We start from the raw sequence: 17,614 nt of genomic DNA, 5'->3' as shown, positions 1-17,614 counted from the left end.
GCTCATTGACACATGATTAAACAGCTAAACACTCTAACATGTAAGCAAGCTTCACAAACAAAATAAAGTTAACGTTTTGGGTAAGCTTCATCTTTTAAATTATTTAAATTGTTTCATTTAGGCTGAGTGACAGTAAGCTTTTCACCTTTTAACATGGTCTGCGCTCCACGCAGGCTAAAAGGTGCTCCCATTTCGTCAAGGTGTTTTTGTGAAATCTGCTATATTTATGGTAAAAATGTATTGAGCAGACATTCATGGTTCTTCTCTATGATTTAGAATTTTCTGATTTCTGCTGGTATATCTAATAACATCAATAACAATAACGTGCAACTCCCGAGTAGATCAGTATACTGAGAGGTGAGTACAACAAACAAGATGAAAGTCTTAAATAATCTTTTTGGTTTTGTGTGTGTAAGGTTTTTTGTTTTTGTTCCATTCTAGTTTTACACTACTGCTTTTAGTGACTGAAATCTTCCATCTAATTTGTCTTCTTTTTATGAAGGCTCTTTAATGGACTGGTGGACAGGTACCCTGCCCTTGCTGGGATTGGCTCCAGCAACCCCTCTGACCTGGAAATGGATAAAGGGTAGAAGGTGAGTGAGTGTTCTTTTAATGGATACTAAAGGCGACAGGGATATTTGAGGAAGCTGAAAGTTGCACACAGATGATCAGACCTGTGAGCAGTACTGGACTCACACCGCAGCACTCTTAGTCCACGCTGCTGTGCTGGACACGGACGCTTCACAGTTCTCATTCTGATACAATTCCTCGTCGCCACTTGTCGTCTGGGTTTTTCCCTTTCGTAATTTTAAAACGTGCCGAAGCTCAGTCTCCAATTCAACTAGTTTTGCCAAAAAACAAACAAAAGAAAAGCCTCATTTAGCGTAACTTATCTGTATCTTATGTCACACCTAAAGTAGCTCTGAGGAATGAAATCTGTTAAAGCAAATTTTTGCTCTTATTCTCACGTCGCTCTAGTTGCTTATCAGCCATCTGATCATCGGGAACCACATAGTCATTTTCAGCTGGCTTGGCTGGAGGAGGCAGACACTCTTCTTTGACTTTTGACTGCAGCATCGGTTTCACTTGCGCCTGGGGTACTGTTTTAAGTGTGGGTGAGCTGATGTTGATGCTTTTTGGAGTACATGATGGCTCTGTCCAACACACACATCAACATTAGGAGCTGTGTGCTTATACTTGTACCGCTTAGACTACTTTTGAAAGCGGAGTTCCTCTCACCAATCCGAGTGTCGTAGGGTTGAGAAAGCATGTAGGGATGAAGACGGAAGTCTGTTTTTTGACGGAAGTACTCAAGTACATCATTCAAGGTTGAGACTGTCACCTATAAACAAAGTGAGAAAATCAGAAAGAAGCCAGGATTGATATATTTACAACTGTTTCATAGCTATAGTTCAATTCTTTCAGTTTGCACATGTATAGTTTTCTGTACTGTGGCCATTGAGCGTCACTCTGTATTTGATTTGAAGAAATTAGACCAAACTTCATGAACCGTCCTTTTCTAATTATCAATCCTTACACTTAGACGGAACCATAATAATAAACATATAATCAGCCCTTTGCAGTTTCTCTTTGAACTTATGAACCTCAAAAAGGCAATGCCTGCCATTGCGCAAACCAATTCACACTTTTCCTTTTGCTTTGTTTGATTCATATCCTTGTTAGTTGAACGTTGCTGGAGGACTGCCGTGGGACTTACTGCTTCTTCCAGTTCGATGACAAACCCAGCGTTTGTGGATGTCACTCTGTAGTTCTTTATGACAGGCCCACTGAAACACGAGGACGAGGACAATTATTTGTTTACGCCAGGACTTCCAATAACGGGAATAAGCAAACACATCCGTAGGTCCCTCTTTTTCAATCTTGGCACCTCATGCTTTCTGGCACTACTGAAATTCAAATACTCCATCTGGTAATGAGATAGTGTCATACACATATATACACAAACACAAACGCATCCTTGATTGCAATCCTATGATGTTCGTTGTCCCAAGCATAGAAAACTTGAATGTCCTTGTTAATTAACCCACAACATCAAACTCTTATGTGAAGAGGATTCTTGTTCTTTTAAAGAGTTAGGTAATATAACGTCCTGCACTGCTGTGTCATCAGTGGTTCATTTCAGAGGCTGACGTGGATCATCAAACCTGGCCGTCAGGTGTCTGATTGTCATGGCGTAGTTGTTGGTCAGGGTGGATGGACGGAGGATGATGCTTCCATATTCTGGGTTGGCCTTCAGCATATCCTCGGCCTCCTGCCGAGTCACATTGAAGAAACACCTGCAGCAATAACAGAACATATTCACTTCCTTATTGTGGTGGTGATTAAGGTGCAAAAATGCTGCTTCAGAGGACAGTGGACAAAAAACAAAGCACATGTTCATCAGTGAAGGAGAATTTTTGTTTTCTGTTTAAAGCAGAAAGCAAGTGAGGCTCTCCAGATTGAAGCTGTATTTGTCAGAGGAGTGGAGCATTTTCTGGAGACTCTTGAACTTACGCAGGCATGTCGGGGGTGCTGTAGTCTGGCTTATCTTCGGCTGGTGGATGAGAGGCGGGCGGAGAGGCTGAGTGCATGAAAGCTGGTCGAGGTGGGAGAGGTGGTCCTGAAATGGAGGAATGTCTTCTTCTCTCCTGATCCAGAACCTCCTGCAGTTGCAAAATCTGGCCCGGCAGCAGCTGCAGCTGGCTGGGAATCTCCCTCTACATGGAATTGTTGTTGTTATTAAAACGACTAGCCTGTGACTCTGTAAAACTGTATTCACTTCAATTGAAAGACATGTAGAGTCATGAACTGGCACCGCACCTTTGTTGTGTGCCATAAAAATTTTATGTGGGAAGTGTACAAACAAGAGGGTTGTCCTGATAATCACTTTGAGCCAAATTACCTAATTATTAACCAGGAAATTTCCTGCACTCAGTCATGTTTGTGTGTGTTTGTGTGTTTTCGAACTTTGACCACGGTGAGGATGTAACCCCTCCACTCTTCCCCTGTGTCAGGACTGTCCATCTGTACAGTCACACAAATGATAAACAAACATGAGAAGAAGAAAAAACACATTTTCTCCTGAGTTTGGTTCAATGCACTCTTCTTTGACAGCAGAAATAATACAAACTTCTGTAAAGCCATACCTTCAGCTGCACCTCCTCGGTGAGCAGGGCGAGAGTGAAGATGGTTGGCATCTTCCTCTGATATGGAGAGTTTAACTTCATGGACTTGAGCTGCTCCAGGTCCAGCTGCTCAGTGTACTGCCAAAGTAAAAGGGAATCTGTTTGTCCACGCAATCATCAGCTGACCTAAAACGACGCTTTCTTCTGCCCCACTTAATTTCTTTTACTGTGTTTCATATAAGCACCTCCCTTTTTCTTCAGAAAACGCCAATATTATACTTTTACGGTAAAATTAATCATACACAGATTTTAGGATCCCTCTCTTGTAAAATGTAATCAAAGGAGCAGCTGTCAGAATGAAACAGTTTTCTTACCGTGTCCTGCGTTTCATCTGTGTACAGAAACAGGATGGCTCCTCTGAGCTCCGCATAGTATTTCTTAAAATCCTAAAAAAAATCATAGATGTCATTTTAAAGTTTCTTCATTCTCACAGCTTTCACAGCTTAACTGTGGTTGCTGTAGCTCTAATGTAAAATAATAAACCAATAATAGACTAATATTACTTTCACATCGATCATCCTGTATCCTGAGCTCTTTAACTGTTTGAGATTTTTCTATATTTTTGTGGTTTGTACATTCTTCTATTCAGTTGTTTGAATGCAAACCTTTTACTTGAAACAGATTATTTGTTGTGCGTCCTCTTTTCCTAGACTAAATTAGCAGACATGTCCTCTGTCCTCACTTTCATAAAACCTGAAGCCAACACAATCTTATCATGCTGATTTTTCATGCAAATCAGGTTTTATTCCTGATGATTTTTACCCTCATTCTGTATCTGCCCTGTTTCCTTCACCTTCTCTTTGCTGTGTTTCTTCAGCAGGTATCCGGAGTAGTAGAGAGGCAGAGCCGTGATTGTCGCCCTCCTCTTATGGATGACTCTTGGGTGCGGAGACATCGTTCTGCCTTAAGTTCTTCTGGCTTGGTCTGGTTGAATTTTCTGTTCTTTCCGTTTGTCAAGCAGTGCAGTCACTAAATAAACAGTTCAGCTGTGCTTAGTTTTTTTCCCCATACTGTTTCCTTGTGCAAATGAGAAATCCACCTTGACCCTTTGGTATATTTAAGATGATTATTATTATCTAAAATCCTAAGCTGATAAGCTTTTCCCTCCTTCTCCCTTCAGTTTTAGTGTTGTGTTGACTCTAAGAATGAGGAAACACTGGTGATTTATAAAGTGGGAAGCTTTTGGGAAACCTTCCAAATAAAAGTTGGACTTTGAGCCCATATATAAAGCAAGAAAGACAAATTTACTCCACAAGCTGAAGAACATGAGTGGATGTATGTGTACAGCAGCGCACTCACTCACACGTTCATGTGAGTGGATATGGTTTTATGACTTTGTGACTGAGCAGAGTTGTCCTCAGTGGCAATAAGTCAATGAAACAACCCAAAGAACCTGCGGAGGCAGAGCTTTGCTCCCTTACTGTTGTGAAATATATTCATCAGTGCGCCACACATTTCCTTTGAATTGCTGTCAAGGATTATCCAATTTACCGAAGAAATAACATCCGACAATTCAAATAATGAAATGTGAACACATGTTGTACATTAAACACAATATCTATATGTTCTTTCTCTTGCAATGTATTACAGTATTTACAGTATTTAAAATGGATGGAAAAATGAAAAGACGTTTTCACTCTCCTAGATTATTTCAGCTGCATTCAAAGCGTTTCATGTTTAATTATTAATCAGCACACCAGCCTGTTCAGCTCTGTATTTTGCTAAATAGTTACTACTGGAAAGGGTTGACAGCGAGTTTTTAAACGTACCTTTTCTATTTTGTGTGTAGGAGTGTAATGCTGACATTCAGTCCCTGTGGGTGGCAAAGTGCACCTGTTTGGAGGAGTGACTCAACAGTGCAAAAATTTACTCAATAACTACAAATTATGTTGAAAACAGGTCAGTTTGCATTCCACACTGTTTGTCTTAACATGAGTACCATTATCACCCATAAAGGAATATCCCACTTTTATTTATACATTATTTATCACACCAAGTTAAACTTTAACATCTCCTTGTAGGGCACGGGATGCAGCAGAGATGTTGATTATAGTAGTGATGGGAAGTTTGGATCTTTTTACTCATTCTGGTCTTTTAATCTCATTCGTTCATTTCGTTCTTTGGAACCAGTGTGGCGCTGTAGCTGTCATTTGAGTCATGACTGAAAAAACACTGAAGAGCAGCATGGTTGGCTTCACTTGGCATATAATACACACGTTTGCTTGTGTTAAACTATTGAGCACCCTTTTGGGCCAAAGCCTTCTGAAGTTGAAATTACTGATTACTTCATTTGCCAGTAGGAGAGAGCTCCACCTATGATTAAAAAAAATAATAAATAAAAAATCTATGATGGCTGTTCACTTTAGCCTACCTGGCCACGGAAGACCTGTAGTTTAAGAATCCGTTCCAAAGGAAAGGCAAATTAAACATCCATCCCATAGCTACATAGCTAACATTAACTTTCATGAATGAGAGACTCAGACCTAAAGACCCTATTTTATGAGTTGTGAATGAATCAGCCATTCCTACACAGAGAATATGCGGCAGAAAGACCCGTTCGTTGAACAAATCTGAGCCTGCGGCATGCGTGCGTGGGCCAGGGAAAAAAGAACAAATCGCCCACCGAGATGACTTTTTACTCCCGAGTCATACAAAAGATTAGTTCAAAATGAACGAATCGTTCACGAACGACACATCAATAGATTATAGGATAAAAGACAATGACTGAGAATGACAACACAGGCCATGTTTTTGAACAGTTTTTCAATTTATCTAAATGTTAGCTTAAAGTTGCTTCGGTTTTTAAGTTATTCACAGACCTGATTCACATTGTTGAAAAGCCAGTTCACTTTGGCTGTAAACCAGACTCACTTATATCATGTAGATTTACTAAGTTGTCATCCAAAGTGAGGGGCGTCTCATATTTAGTGAAGTGTAGCTTGAAATCAATGTGTAACAACACAAAAAAAAAAAAACAGAACAGCACAACACAGACCTTTGGCATATCCGTGACCCTTAAAAGCCAGAATGCCTTTCCAAAGCAACACTCAAAACAAGAAAAGCCTAGGTGTGTCTGTAAACAATAAAACACGAGGACGATTAGTCTAAGTCTCACTGTGTAAAGTTTGGTTGGCAATAACAGTTTCCCCCTAAAAGTAAAGAAGGTGTGTAAGGTTGTAAAGGTTGCAAGGCTGTTTTTTTTTTTTTTTTCTTTTGTTTGTTTGTTGAATGTAGACAGTTACACTGAGAACCAAGGTTCATAATGTGAGAAGTTATTTAAATAGCAAGATTTTTTATTTGTATTCATCATTACAGTCTCCCATAGAAGTACTAAATTAGTAGTACAAGATTCATATGTGTTGGCATTACACATATATTAGAAACATTTGCAAACATGCACCTCCTCCACACACCTCCTGCAGAATGATGCCCACTGCTGGCCACCAATGTTTGTCTTTGCTGTGCCCTGACCCTTCTGCTCCCTCTGGCTGCTCCCATCTTCTCTTTTAATCCCTCATCCTGGAGGGGAGGCCAGAGAGTCTGACACTAAGGAGAAAACAGAGTGACTGTTCTCCATCATCGGGGCCCTAATGATGTTCCACCTGAACCACTGGCTGGGGAGGAAATGGTCACAGTGGTGACAGGGATGGGAGCTAATTTGCTGGACTGATGATGCTCCGTTAAGTCTCCCAGATAATAGAATATGTTTTAAGAGCAAATTCGGTAAATAAAACCGGGAAAATATCATATTTCTTTTTTTAATTTGAAACTGTTGTAAATCTCTACCTTGGTGTAATTTATGTGATTAAAACGTTATGTTATAAAACAATGTAAAAACATTAAAATATGATGGTATATAACATAATGTTTTAATCAGTCCAGTTGTGAAATTCTGTTGTTTATTTCGGTGCAAAAAAAGAACGACATTCCTTCATCGAGGGTAATTTAGACCCCTCTTCAGCTGTAATGACATGGGGATCCTAAGCAAGAGAGAAAAATGAATGAGAACACATAAAAGATGAGTGGAAACTGTACGTGAGATCATATTTTGACACACCTATCAGGTCTGGACTGTGGTTAGCTGGGTGAATGGGATAAAAGGTCAGACAGGGGCTGGAATGTCCCCATGCATCATTACAGGAACATGGCTGATTGTGGTACACACCGCAGGAGACATCTCTGCCTGGAAAACAAAACAGCTTCAGTCCATGTTCTGGTTAATTTCCCTTCCTACCTCATCCCTCTGACAGTGTTCTTTACTTGTTCTAATTAGAAGAATGACAAAATATATGTGCTTTCCCCACAAGTACAACTGTGTGTATTAATCTGTTTGATCTTCTTTTCTATTGCTTTCAGTGATGGAGGATTGGAGGTGTAAGCAGCCCTGTAATGAGAGGCAGAGGTGAGAGGGAAGCAGGGAGAAGCAAAGAGCCTGTTGGTGGAGACGACAGAAGCCTGGGGTGATGAGGTGGAGCCCCTGCTGAAGAGGTTGTTTCATTCAGACTCATATTAACACCGCTGGCTTTACTCATCTGTCTGAGTGACAGGGGAGTCTCTGTGGTCGAATACCACAGAGACTCCCCTGTCATCTCTTTGTTAGCTCTGAAGGTACATCCATGTCCATGAGATGCTCTGTCCAGTGTGGAGTCTCACGTTTTGTTCATAAAAAATAGGAAAAGAAGCTCATTCTTATATTGGGGTTATTTTCTTGATAGGCTGGCTGAGTTTTTCTGTGTCGGGATAAATACATTTTGAGTAAATGTGTGTGTATCCAGTATAGTCCTATACACCAACCGGGCAGATTTTGTTACCTGATTTACATGTTCCGGTGCATTTTCTTATTCCCAGTACCCCTTTGATGGAACAGTTGGACTCAGGAAAGTGGGATGTTTCCATGCCAACGGATGATTGTGTTGACACTGCAGGGACAGAGGTCAGTGCTGGGAAACATTAAGGTAAAAGTGGCAAACAGATCGAGAATGAGGAGAGGCTGGAGGAAAAACTCACCAATTTCACAAGACTCAGACTGGACTTTACATCTAATGATTCTGTGAAGACAGCGAGAAATCAGTCAAGCCTCATTTTAATTTTGCTCATTTTGATCTGTACTGCCAAGCACACATACAGCATACATGTACATGCAGCCGTTTATGCCTGTACCTGTTAATGGAACTAATGCTGGGCAGGCTGTCATGGTCACACACTCGCTCAAGCATCAGCCTGTCTCTAATCTCCCAGGCGAACATGGTGGGGTTGGTGTTCTTGAGATGCAGGATCATTTGAACAACTTTTGGTGTGGCCACTTTGGGCTTAGAGCCTCCGATCACTCCTGGTCTGATGCTCCCTGTCTCATTGTACCTGATAAAAACAAAAACAACCCCAAAACTGATCAAATCTGGATTTCATATAAAGGACTATTGGTGTGACATTTTGTTTCTTTGTACTTTGGGCATCTTGATAATATCAAGTAATCTTTGTTTGAAGGCCACAGCTGATCTGAGTGCACTGACCTGTATGGGGGTTCGGGTTACCATAATCATACTGGCTCAAATTTCAGCACAGCAATGCACCTTGTCACGAAGCAAAAACTGCCACACTGATTTCATGAACATAATGAAGAGTTAGAAGCAGCTCTGTTATTGGCAGAGACACTGGCAGCATAAAAGCATGTGCAGATACTATGGACCAGCAGCCCAGCTGTACAACTCACGTCACTAATAATTTATCAAACATAATAACACAATCATAAAACTTAGTCAGGACTAAGTCATTATAAGTACCCCTCTAAACACTCATGTAATGTGTGAACGCTAACACTTGCACAGATGATTACTGCAGACATCATATCATTAACCCTGATCTGTGAGTGAGCACACATGGTCCGCTCACCGGGACAGTATTTTGCTGACACAGCCGTGGCTGACTCGCAGGCGGCGGGAGATGTCGCAGGGTCTGACGCCCAGATGCGCGAGCTCCACGATGCGCTGCCGGACCGCCGGCGGCAACGGGCGGCCGTTAATGAAGACCCCGCCGAGCTGGTTCACTCCTCCGTGCCCTGCGAGCCGCAAACAAACACAGACACAAAGAAAGCACCGAGCCACGACAGGGTCCGCCGGCGTTCAAGCGTAAAGTCAACAAGCCGCGAGCGTTACAGCAGGAGCGGAGCGTTACTTCTGTCCGTCGTTACTTACTGTGACGGAGCGGCGCGTGTCCAAACACCAAGTCCATCACACGGTGATGTCCGTCCGCAGCCTCAGGTCCCCTACAACTTTGCTGCGGTTTACGCCAGGTGTTGTTGTTTTGGGGGAGGACACATTGTGGTCCAAACTAATAAACTATAAAAAAACAAACAAACAACAAAAAAAAAAAAAAAAAACCAAAGGTCCCTGCTCTGCTTCTGTCCCGCTTGCGATGCGTAGCGGAGACAAACTCTCGCGCCCTCCGTGGGATTCAACAGCAGAGGCACGCGACCACCCTTTCCTTTAGCTCCGAGAGGCGGAGGGTTTCTCAGGAGCCATCAGTCATCAGCATCTTACTGCTGACTGTGTTTTTTAAGCGTTTACTTCCCACCGTGATGGTCTAAAAATAGTTACCAGTTCAAATAATCTATGTAGTAAATGTTTTCACAACCTGGGAACAAAGATACACAGATCATTAAATTCATTTGTTCGAATTTGTCAAATATATCAAGCGTAATCCACGTATTCACATAAAATGGATGATAAAAGCAAGCGGAATAAAATCATAAATGATTATATCCAACCAAAGTAAATGACGCGAGTGGGAACACACCAAATTTTTCTGAAATGGCATCAAGCTATAACTGAATGCTACACTTAAGTAGATCTATGTATTTATTCGTGAGTAAGCCTGGTTTGAATTATAAAATTTCACAAAATACCATTTTTACTCCACCACAATTAACTCTAACAGTGAGTTACTCATTTTGGTATTTACTGATGAGGCCCGCTTCATGGCTCTTTAGATGTAGGTAATGGTTTTCTAAAACATTATATTCAAGTCATGAACAAGCCATTTGGATTGCCGCGCTGGCTGTCAGTTTTTCACACTGTTGAAGAGTGGCCTTCAGTACTTTGAAAAGAGCTTGCACATTAAATGTATTTTTATTATTATTATTACTGGACCATTGATAATAATAAAATGACGATGATAATGGGGCTGATACACACAAATCCAGCTTCCTGGGACTAAACAGAAAACTTTGACCCTGACGTGATTTGAACACGCAACCTTCTGATCTGGAGTCAGACGCGCTACCGTTGCGCCACAGAGTCCAGCTGACACGTCGTGTGGATTATATCAGTGCAATCAGTAGAACCGGTACACGTCATTTTAAATGCAAATTAAAGTGTATATTGATGTTGTCAAATCAGACCAAATTTGGTCAATGGCCTCGACTGTTTTCATACAGCATGTTGTGCCTTTTTTTTATTTCAAGTTTGGAATGCGGATGGGCTCCTCGTTAAGATAAATTAATGAGTCAATAAATACCTACATTAAAATAATTTTGCTTCAACACAAATGGAGGTTGAACTTTCAAGTAGGTTTACACACAGTCCGCAGGAGAGCTTTGCGAAGAGACGAGCAGTGTTCTGTTGAGATTTTAATGAGTTGCAACTATTTTAAAGACATAACTATCACCAAATGAATTAGGCATTGATGTATTTATATCTATTGTTTAAGTTGCACAGGCATCACTAAAGCCTTTATAAATGGAACTTTTTAGGTGCGATCCAAAAACTTTCGCAGAGTGAGTTGAAATCGTTTTTGTAGTAGTAACAGTATTTGAACGCAAACACAAACTTTCTGTTATTGGTATCAATAATATAGCATTTAATTTATCTGTATTAATATTAATGGGACTGTTGAACACAGGGAAGGTTACTGAGCGCCGTGTCTGCTGAACGCCGGGTTGAGTTTTTGTTGGCCAACATTTTCCGGGCACGCCGGTAAGCAAGCGTGGGGAGTTACAATGCTTTTTTTTAGTCTTGCGAAGGGAAACAATAATTTTTGTGGTTTTAAGATGAAATCGACCCAATACACACTTAATTAAAACAGAAAGTGACCAAAAAGGCGTTTACGGTCGATGTTTGACTTCTTTTGTTTGCTAGTTTCGGTTCATTAATAAGACCGGCTACTACGGGGCTAACTGACATTAGCAGGGAGCTTGTAGCCTAAAGCTAAGCTTCGTGTGGTGACATTAACAGGTTTACGTAAAAAAAAACCCCAAACAATTAAATTAACAAAACCAGGAGTTTGATGTTTGGTAGCAGCGCATCCATCCGTCGCTGGTTGGCGCTATTCAGTCTCCGTTTGTGTTGGGTGGTGCTATGAGTTTCACTAAGGAGGAGAAGGACGAAGCTTTCTTTATTGAGGACACTTACAGTTCAGACAGCGCTGGACAGATCGAGTTAAGCGACCAGAAACACCAGAGCAGCTGCAAACGAGCAGCACGGCTCCACGGGGAAAGATCCCCCCCTCTTCTCTTGGCCTTTACCATCAGCTCTGGACGGTGTCCGGAGGAGAGATGCAGCCCCGGTGCTGCCTCACAGGAGGAGGAGGAGGACAGTGATCAGTCCATCGAGGAGTGGATGATCCTGGGAGGAGAGGAGGAGCTGGAGGACTCCAGCATCCAGCTCAACCTCGGATACTGGAGCAGCTCTGAGGATGACTCTGGGGATGAAGGTAAACATTGTGCTGTTTTCACTGTTCATTTTGATTACTACCACTACCACAAAGTAATGTTTAGAAATCAAACAAGCAACCATAAACAAAGACGTGTGACTGGTTGGAGTTTATGGAAATGTGTCCAAAAGTGCCAATGATGGAATGTTCAATAAGAAAAATAACTATCTAAAGATCAGACATGAAATTGAAGTGTATTAGAGTTATTGTGAGTAACTGTGAATTTGTTTTGGGGGGGAATGTGTGCATCGTATGAGAACATCATTGCAGGGGTTTGATTATTTTAAGCATTTTAATATTACTCTGAGAAAATGGCTTTCACTTTCACCTTGGACATGATGTTAATGCTTTAGTAAAACTATGAACATGAATATTTAACATCAGCAAAGAGCAAAAGTTATTAAAATAATGGGCATGAATATATTTTTGTTAAGTTTTTTACAGAGATATAAGAATAGCCTATTTTTGTGAGAATGAACAATGCTTTTCAGTGTAACAATAACACAATGGGCAGTCATATTTCATAGTCATAGTCATATTTCAAATATATATATTTCATTTTTGTCGATAGTGCAACAGTTATCAGCTCAGTTATCTTGTGTGTTGGACAGCAGAGATATTTATTAAATAGGGAGGGAGGAATATAGTTTCAAATTTCAAACATATTTGCAGTGTTTTTCAAAAATACTCTACATGAATGAAGATATCCATATTCATACCAGAACACCTCCTGCAGAGTTATTTAATCTTAATTCCCAGCCTACAGGCTCCTTGGAGGAAAGAGATTTTAGGGTTTTCCACACTGAAGTGATCAACAATTTAGGAAGGTCAAAGGCTTTTTTCAGGTTTCTATGGCCTGTGAACTACAGCTTTTACAAGACAATTTACTTCAGGAAGCCATTTATTAAGACTGGTAAAACTCCTGATCTGCTCTTTGGTTGTGTGGACTGAGCCTGTCGATTATGGTTTTTATTGAGGAAATTTATAGCTGCGTAAGTTAATGTTCCCCATTTTCAATCTATCTACTTCAGATTCAGACGTGAAGTCAGTTAAAGATGCTTGGGCTGTATCAGAGAAAGACAAGGTACGTTTTTGGTACAGGAGAGCTCATTTATTCAGAGAAATGTGTCTGCTGTCATACATGCCTATACTAATTATCTTATTACATTTCAATGTATATACCTATGAAGACATACATACATACATATGAAGATATACATACTTCTACATATTGACTACAAAATTGTAGTCAATAAACAACAACAAAAAAACAAACAACTATTACTATATTACATGACATTTATTGTAAATATTCAACAATAAAATTGCTAACTATGATAAAAGACTTTTTTGTAATACTAGTCAGCTTTGTCTGATGAGTTAACATTACTGTAATTTTTTTTATATCTTCTTTGTCTTCTCTTTTATTTAGTCTGGCACTGATCAGTCTATGTCCAGCCGCTATTTTGTGCCTGGCCATTCTCTGATCTGTCACATGTGTAATAGGACCGGACACCTTGCCAAAAGCTGCTACTACCATAAGGTAAAAGAACACATAGCCCTTTCTTGTACATACACAGAGTAAGCTTTTACAATTTGCATTGTAAGTAGGTAAGTAGAAGACATATTGTTATTTTAAAAAAAATCACTGAATATATGGGAGTTTGCTACAGTTCACTGGGTAGCATTGACATATCTTTCTTGGGGCTGAGACATATGGCTGAATAATGAAGTGAAATATTGCTTTGGTGTTTCATGGTAATTTTCTTTTTATTTTCTTCAACTAAATCTACGCAGTATTCTGTAAAATCTTTATTCAAGCAATATTTAAAATCTCAGTTTTAAATAAGTGTAGAAATAATTCAGTCATCATTTTTATGTACAGTTGGGTCTTTTTCCCCTCTGAACTTATCACTTTATCCCTGACAGTGAGGTAGCCTTCTTTTCAAGGTTTGTCTCTATGAGTCCTAAAATTTAACCATTGATCATCTTTCTTATGAGACAACAAATCTTTGTTTTGCCTTTGTAAATTTCACTTTCACCATCTTTCCTTGCTTGCTGACATAAACTGTGTAGAGAAGTCAGTGTTGTTGTAATCCTGTGGTTACCTGGGGTGGTTGATTGACAATCCTTGTAAAAATAGTTTTTGGTGTGTGCAGAAATGTCCCACTTGCATCCTTTGTGGGATCAAGGGCCACAACCAAAAGGACTGTCCAAGCCGCCCGTGCCTCAGCTGTGGGCTACCTTCACATGGCCTCACGCCATGTGAAAATCCCCCAGTATGGAACCAACACTGCCAGCGCTGCGGCATGATAGGACACCTATGTGAGGTGAGTTTTTTCATTCGGCACCACATCTTGCCCCTTTGATTTTCTGCACTGATGTGTGAAGGACATTTTGAAAGCATTTGTCAGTTGTGTGTTGATAATTTTTTAGCCGTAGACATGTGTGTGTGCACCATTTATAAATTCTTCTTCATTCTTAAGTTACATTTTCTTTTCTGTTTCCTACATTTTCCTCAGGCCTGCCCTGATACTTGGAGACAATACCACTTAACAGTGAGTTGTTTATTTGGTTTTACTGGACTTTCTCAGCAGCCTATTTAATAATCAAGCCTCTAAACCATGACATGTTTTTGACTCACTGTAGCAGCTCATTTTGTTTGACCTTATTTCCAGATCCAGTTAGAAGTTCCATTCAGGCCACAGACCACCCAGAGGCTAAAACATAAGAGACACCTCACCCATTGTTATAACTGCTCCAAGAGGGGACATTATGGTTATGTAAGTGGTCAATTATCATCAATAATAAAACACACTAATACCAAGAATTCCCATGCAGCAAGTGTTTCATGTGAAAAGACAAAATGAACAGAAGGTAAAAAAAAACAAACAACCACCAAGGCATCACTTCTTATACAAAAAGTGCTGCAGTGTGCGGAGAGAGTGAAGAACCAAATTTCAGAACCAATAAAAGGCTGTGGTGTGTTTCATAACTTTGGGCTGTAATTGACTGAAGCTGCTTCCGTGATTTTTCTTTTAGCTGTTGCTGTAAACCTTCACTGAACCGGCAGTAGATGATTACAGTGTTATTGGAACTGTCTCCTTTTCATCTTTTTTTTACACTGCCCATGTCTCTCTTTGTCTGCCTTTCTCCTCCTCGCTTTATACCCCTATCCAACATATTTTTCCTGCCTCTCTCCCCATTTTGGATTGGACTTAATTGTGTCACAATATATTTCTCCACCATCCTGCATCTGTCTTTTGCCCTTTCTTTTAATCTCTCTCTCTGTCAGGAGTGCACTAAAAGTAGGATGGTCAGTAGGACTTTTCCTTCACTGCCTTATGTTTGCCACTATGACACCATCGACGACATCCTCGAATGTTGTCCTGTAAACCAGAGAAGAGCCAAAGGTAACAAAGCATTTATTGTATATACATGTAAATGTTTGAAGCAAATAGTGTTTGAAACTGTAATATCATGCTTTTGAAGTCTTGCAGTTTGGACTCAATCTCACCTGAGTAAAAAAAAACTAAACAAAAACATCTTGCACCTTTCAGAGATATATGATGACAAAGGTGCAATAATTTCATAACACAGTTATTAAACATGGCACTGAAGTCAATAATGTGAGTAAATAATAATTGGAAACATGTATTAACATATTAAATTATCGAGGTGGAGCTTTAAATTCTCTATAAGGTTCTTCGATGTAAGCAATTTGGGTTTGCTGATGTCTCAAATTAGCTATTTTTAAGACAAAAAAAACAAGCTATTTTTGTAGCACATACAAGAATTTTACTTCTTTTCTAAATGGCCGTTATGATAATTACTGTGATCCTGCTGTGGGGGCCATCTTATCTTTTTTGCATGTCTAGGCGAAACTTTAACTGACTTAAACCCCAAGTATAAAAAAAAGTATAAAAACTGTTTTATTGCCCTCTGTGGTTGAGGGGTTCAAACCTGCTTGCTTTGATAAACCTGTAACCACATCAGTGATGTGCCAACCTTCTGGACATTACTGCAGTAATATGAGAAGTTAAAACACCAAAGGTCAACTAATAACAATATTTTTAGAGTTGTTGAAGTGCCATTTAAAGTAGTATTATTGACTTAAGGTCAGCAGAACAAATTGTACATACGACATAGACATGCTATCACCTTGTAAGGCTGTACTGTTTACATCCAGGTCATGTAAGCACAGAGCAATATTAGCATTCACTTGGGGCCATGTTTTGACCACTCAACAAATTTAAATCCAATATCCATGTTAGCTCTGTGTTGATCTCCAACTACTCTTGAGGGAAATATCTGGCTCTTTAGCTGTTAAATGTACCATTATGCTCACCAGCTGGTCCTTGACTTTGCCTGTGCGCTGAGCAGGTGGGTTTATCACCGTACTGTGGTGGAGTGGATGATTCCCATCCACAACAGTGAACTTGAGGCCAATGACACCAACACAATAAATAGAAATATGCTGAAACGCTCTGTCGAGCAGAGGGAATCTCCAGAGTTGGTTCATAACACAAAGCTGGTTTGTTTGTTCGTTGATGAGCCCCCTTCACGTTAAATTTGATCCATAGTTTATAAAAAAAAAAAAAAAAGACTACGGTTATGGGCTCTCATTGGTGATTGAGGAAATCTTCATCAGTGTTTTCTTAATTTTCAGAGCTTGTGAGTACTGGGTCGAAGGGTACTGCAGACCAACAGCACCTGTCTGAAATAACAGGATTGAGTGGTGAGGAAAATCAGTCAACACAAGGGAAGAGCAGGACAACACAGAACACATGCCGGCGAGCTGGCAGGAGAAAGACATGGCCACAGAGACGCAGAGAGAGACAAGAGATCAAGAGACTAAGGAGAGAGGCCCAGGCCAGACGTGAAGGGGGACAACTGAAAAGGTCTCGAGGTGACTCTGATGACAATGCGTGCCACACATATGAATTTAAGCCATCCCCCCCTGGTCACTGGAAGTCTGCGTCCCTTCCATGGAAGAAGAAGAAGAGGGATGAGCTGGGTGGCAAAAGGAGCAGGAGGAGCAGTGAGGGAGATAGGTGGAAGAAGAGGGGAGGTATAAAACGTAGGGATTTATATCCTCATGGCAACATAGACATTGAAAGTGGAAACCTTCTTTCCCCAAAGCAAAGAGTACGACACAGAAGAAGATAATGTGTTATTTTTTATTTGTTTGTTTTATTCTTCATTTTGAAATGGTGAGAAATGTAACTGAATAACAAAAGAATGATGCCAGTGTTTTAAGTGATCGGTCTATTTATTGTCGAAAGAAAAAACTGTTGAAACGTTGTCATCTTTATTGTAGCAGTATGAATGTTCATCTGGTACATCTACTGCTATTGTGTTTGTCCAAATGTAACTTTTAGCCTTACAGTATTTCATACTGTTTTAAAATGCCACACCTGCTTTTTGGCTTCATTTTACATGGGTGAATTACGATCTCCTCAAATATACACATGCATATACATATCATCTCCGTCAGTATAATACTTGAAATCAGGTCAGAGAGGTACAGACCTTTGATTGACCTTTGATCAAGCTTGATATTTATATCGTAAAGACGACGGCAATAAAGACATTTTTATAACCTCGCCTCTGTTTTGTGTTGAGAAGTAGATGATTATTGTGAGACGTTTGCTGCATGAAAACACGAGCAGGGAGGGTTTAGGTTTGTGTAGACCACCAGGGGAGGTTTTCAAAGCGGGTGC

The 17,614-nt window shown here is 40.2% G+C and overlaps 3 protein-coding genes and 1 non-coding gene across 4 annotated transcripts; 1 reads left to right on the top strand and 3 right to left on the bottom strand.

Moving 5' to 3' along the window:
• Window positions 1-366: 366 nt before the first annotated feature.
• Window positions 367-4,080, bottom strand: LOC115049842 (signal-transducing adaptor protein 1-like). Its single transcript, XM_029512404.1, has 11 exons — window positions 3,979-4,080; window positions 3,500-3,571; window positions 3,147-3,263; window positions 2,968-3,024; window positions 2,515-2,717; window positions 2,166-2,297; window positions 1,718-1,787; window positions 1,240-1,342; window positions 980-1,154; window positions 675-855; window positions 367-569 (listed from the first exon to the last, which is right to left on the bottom strand). Exons 1-10 carry the CDS (start codon window positions 4,078-4,080, stop codon window positions 693-695), a joined length of 1,194 nt encoding a protein of 397 aa, XP_029368264.1. The 3' UTR covers window positions 367-569; window positions 675-692.
• A 2,619-nt stretch (window positions 4,081-6,699) lies between these two features.
• On the bottom strand, window positions 6,700-10,537 carry LOC115050417 (paired box protein Pax-5-like). Its single transcript, XM_029513261.1, has 6 exons — window positions 10,464-10,537; window positions 9,660-9,691; window positions 9,075-9,228; window positions 8,346-8,543; window positions 8,193-8,233; window positions 6,700-6,704 (listed from the first exon to the last, which is right to left on the bottom strand). Exons 1-6 carry the CDS (start codon window positions 10,535-10,537, stop codon window positions 6,700-6,702), a joined length of 504 nt encoding a protein of 167 aa, XP_029369121.1.
• On the bottom strand, window positions 10,409-10,480 carry trnaw-cca (transfer RNA tryptophan (anticodon CCA)). The gene has a single exon. It is a non-coding gene; the product is annotated as a tRNA-Trp (tRNA).
• Window positions 10,538-10,879: 342 nt separating the features above from the next.
• LOC115049841 (zinc finger CCHC domain-containing protein 7-like) lies at window positions 10,880-17,475 on the top strand. The gene is made up of 8 exons (XM_029512403.1): window positions 10,880-11,891; window positions 12,923-12,975; window positions 13,324-13,434; window positions 14,051-14,221; window positions 14,414-14,449; window positions 14,570-14,674; window positions 15,187-15,304; window positions 16,561-17,475. The coding sequence occupies exons 1-8, from the start codon at window positions 11,537-11,539 to the stop codon at window positions 17,058-17,060; spliced, it is 1,449 nt and encodes a 482-aa protein (XP_029368263.1). The 5' UTR covers window positions 10,880-11,536; the 3' UTR covers window positions 17,061-17,475.
• Window positions 17,476-17,614: the final 139 nt, after the last annotated feature.

Source organism: Echeneis naucrates, chromosome 10 (assembly GCF_900963305.1).
Source record: "Echeneis naucrates chromosome 10, fEcheNa1.1, whole genome shotgun sequence".
Classification (NCBI taxonomy): Eukaryota; Metazoa; Chordata; class Actinopteri; order Carangiformes; family Echeneidae; genus Echeneis; species Echeneis naucrates.
The sequence above is the reverse complement of the archived record's forward strand: the minus strand, read 5'-3'. Positions and strand labels throughout refer to the sequence as shown.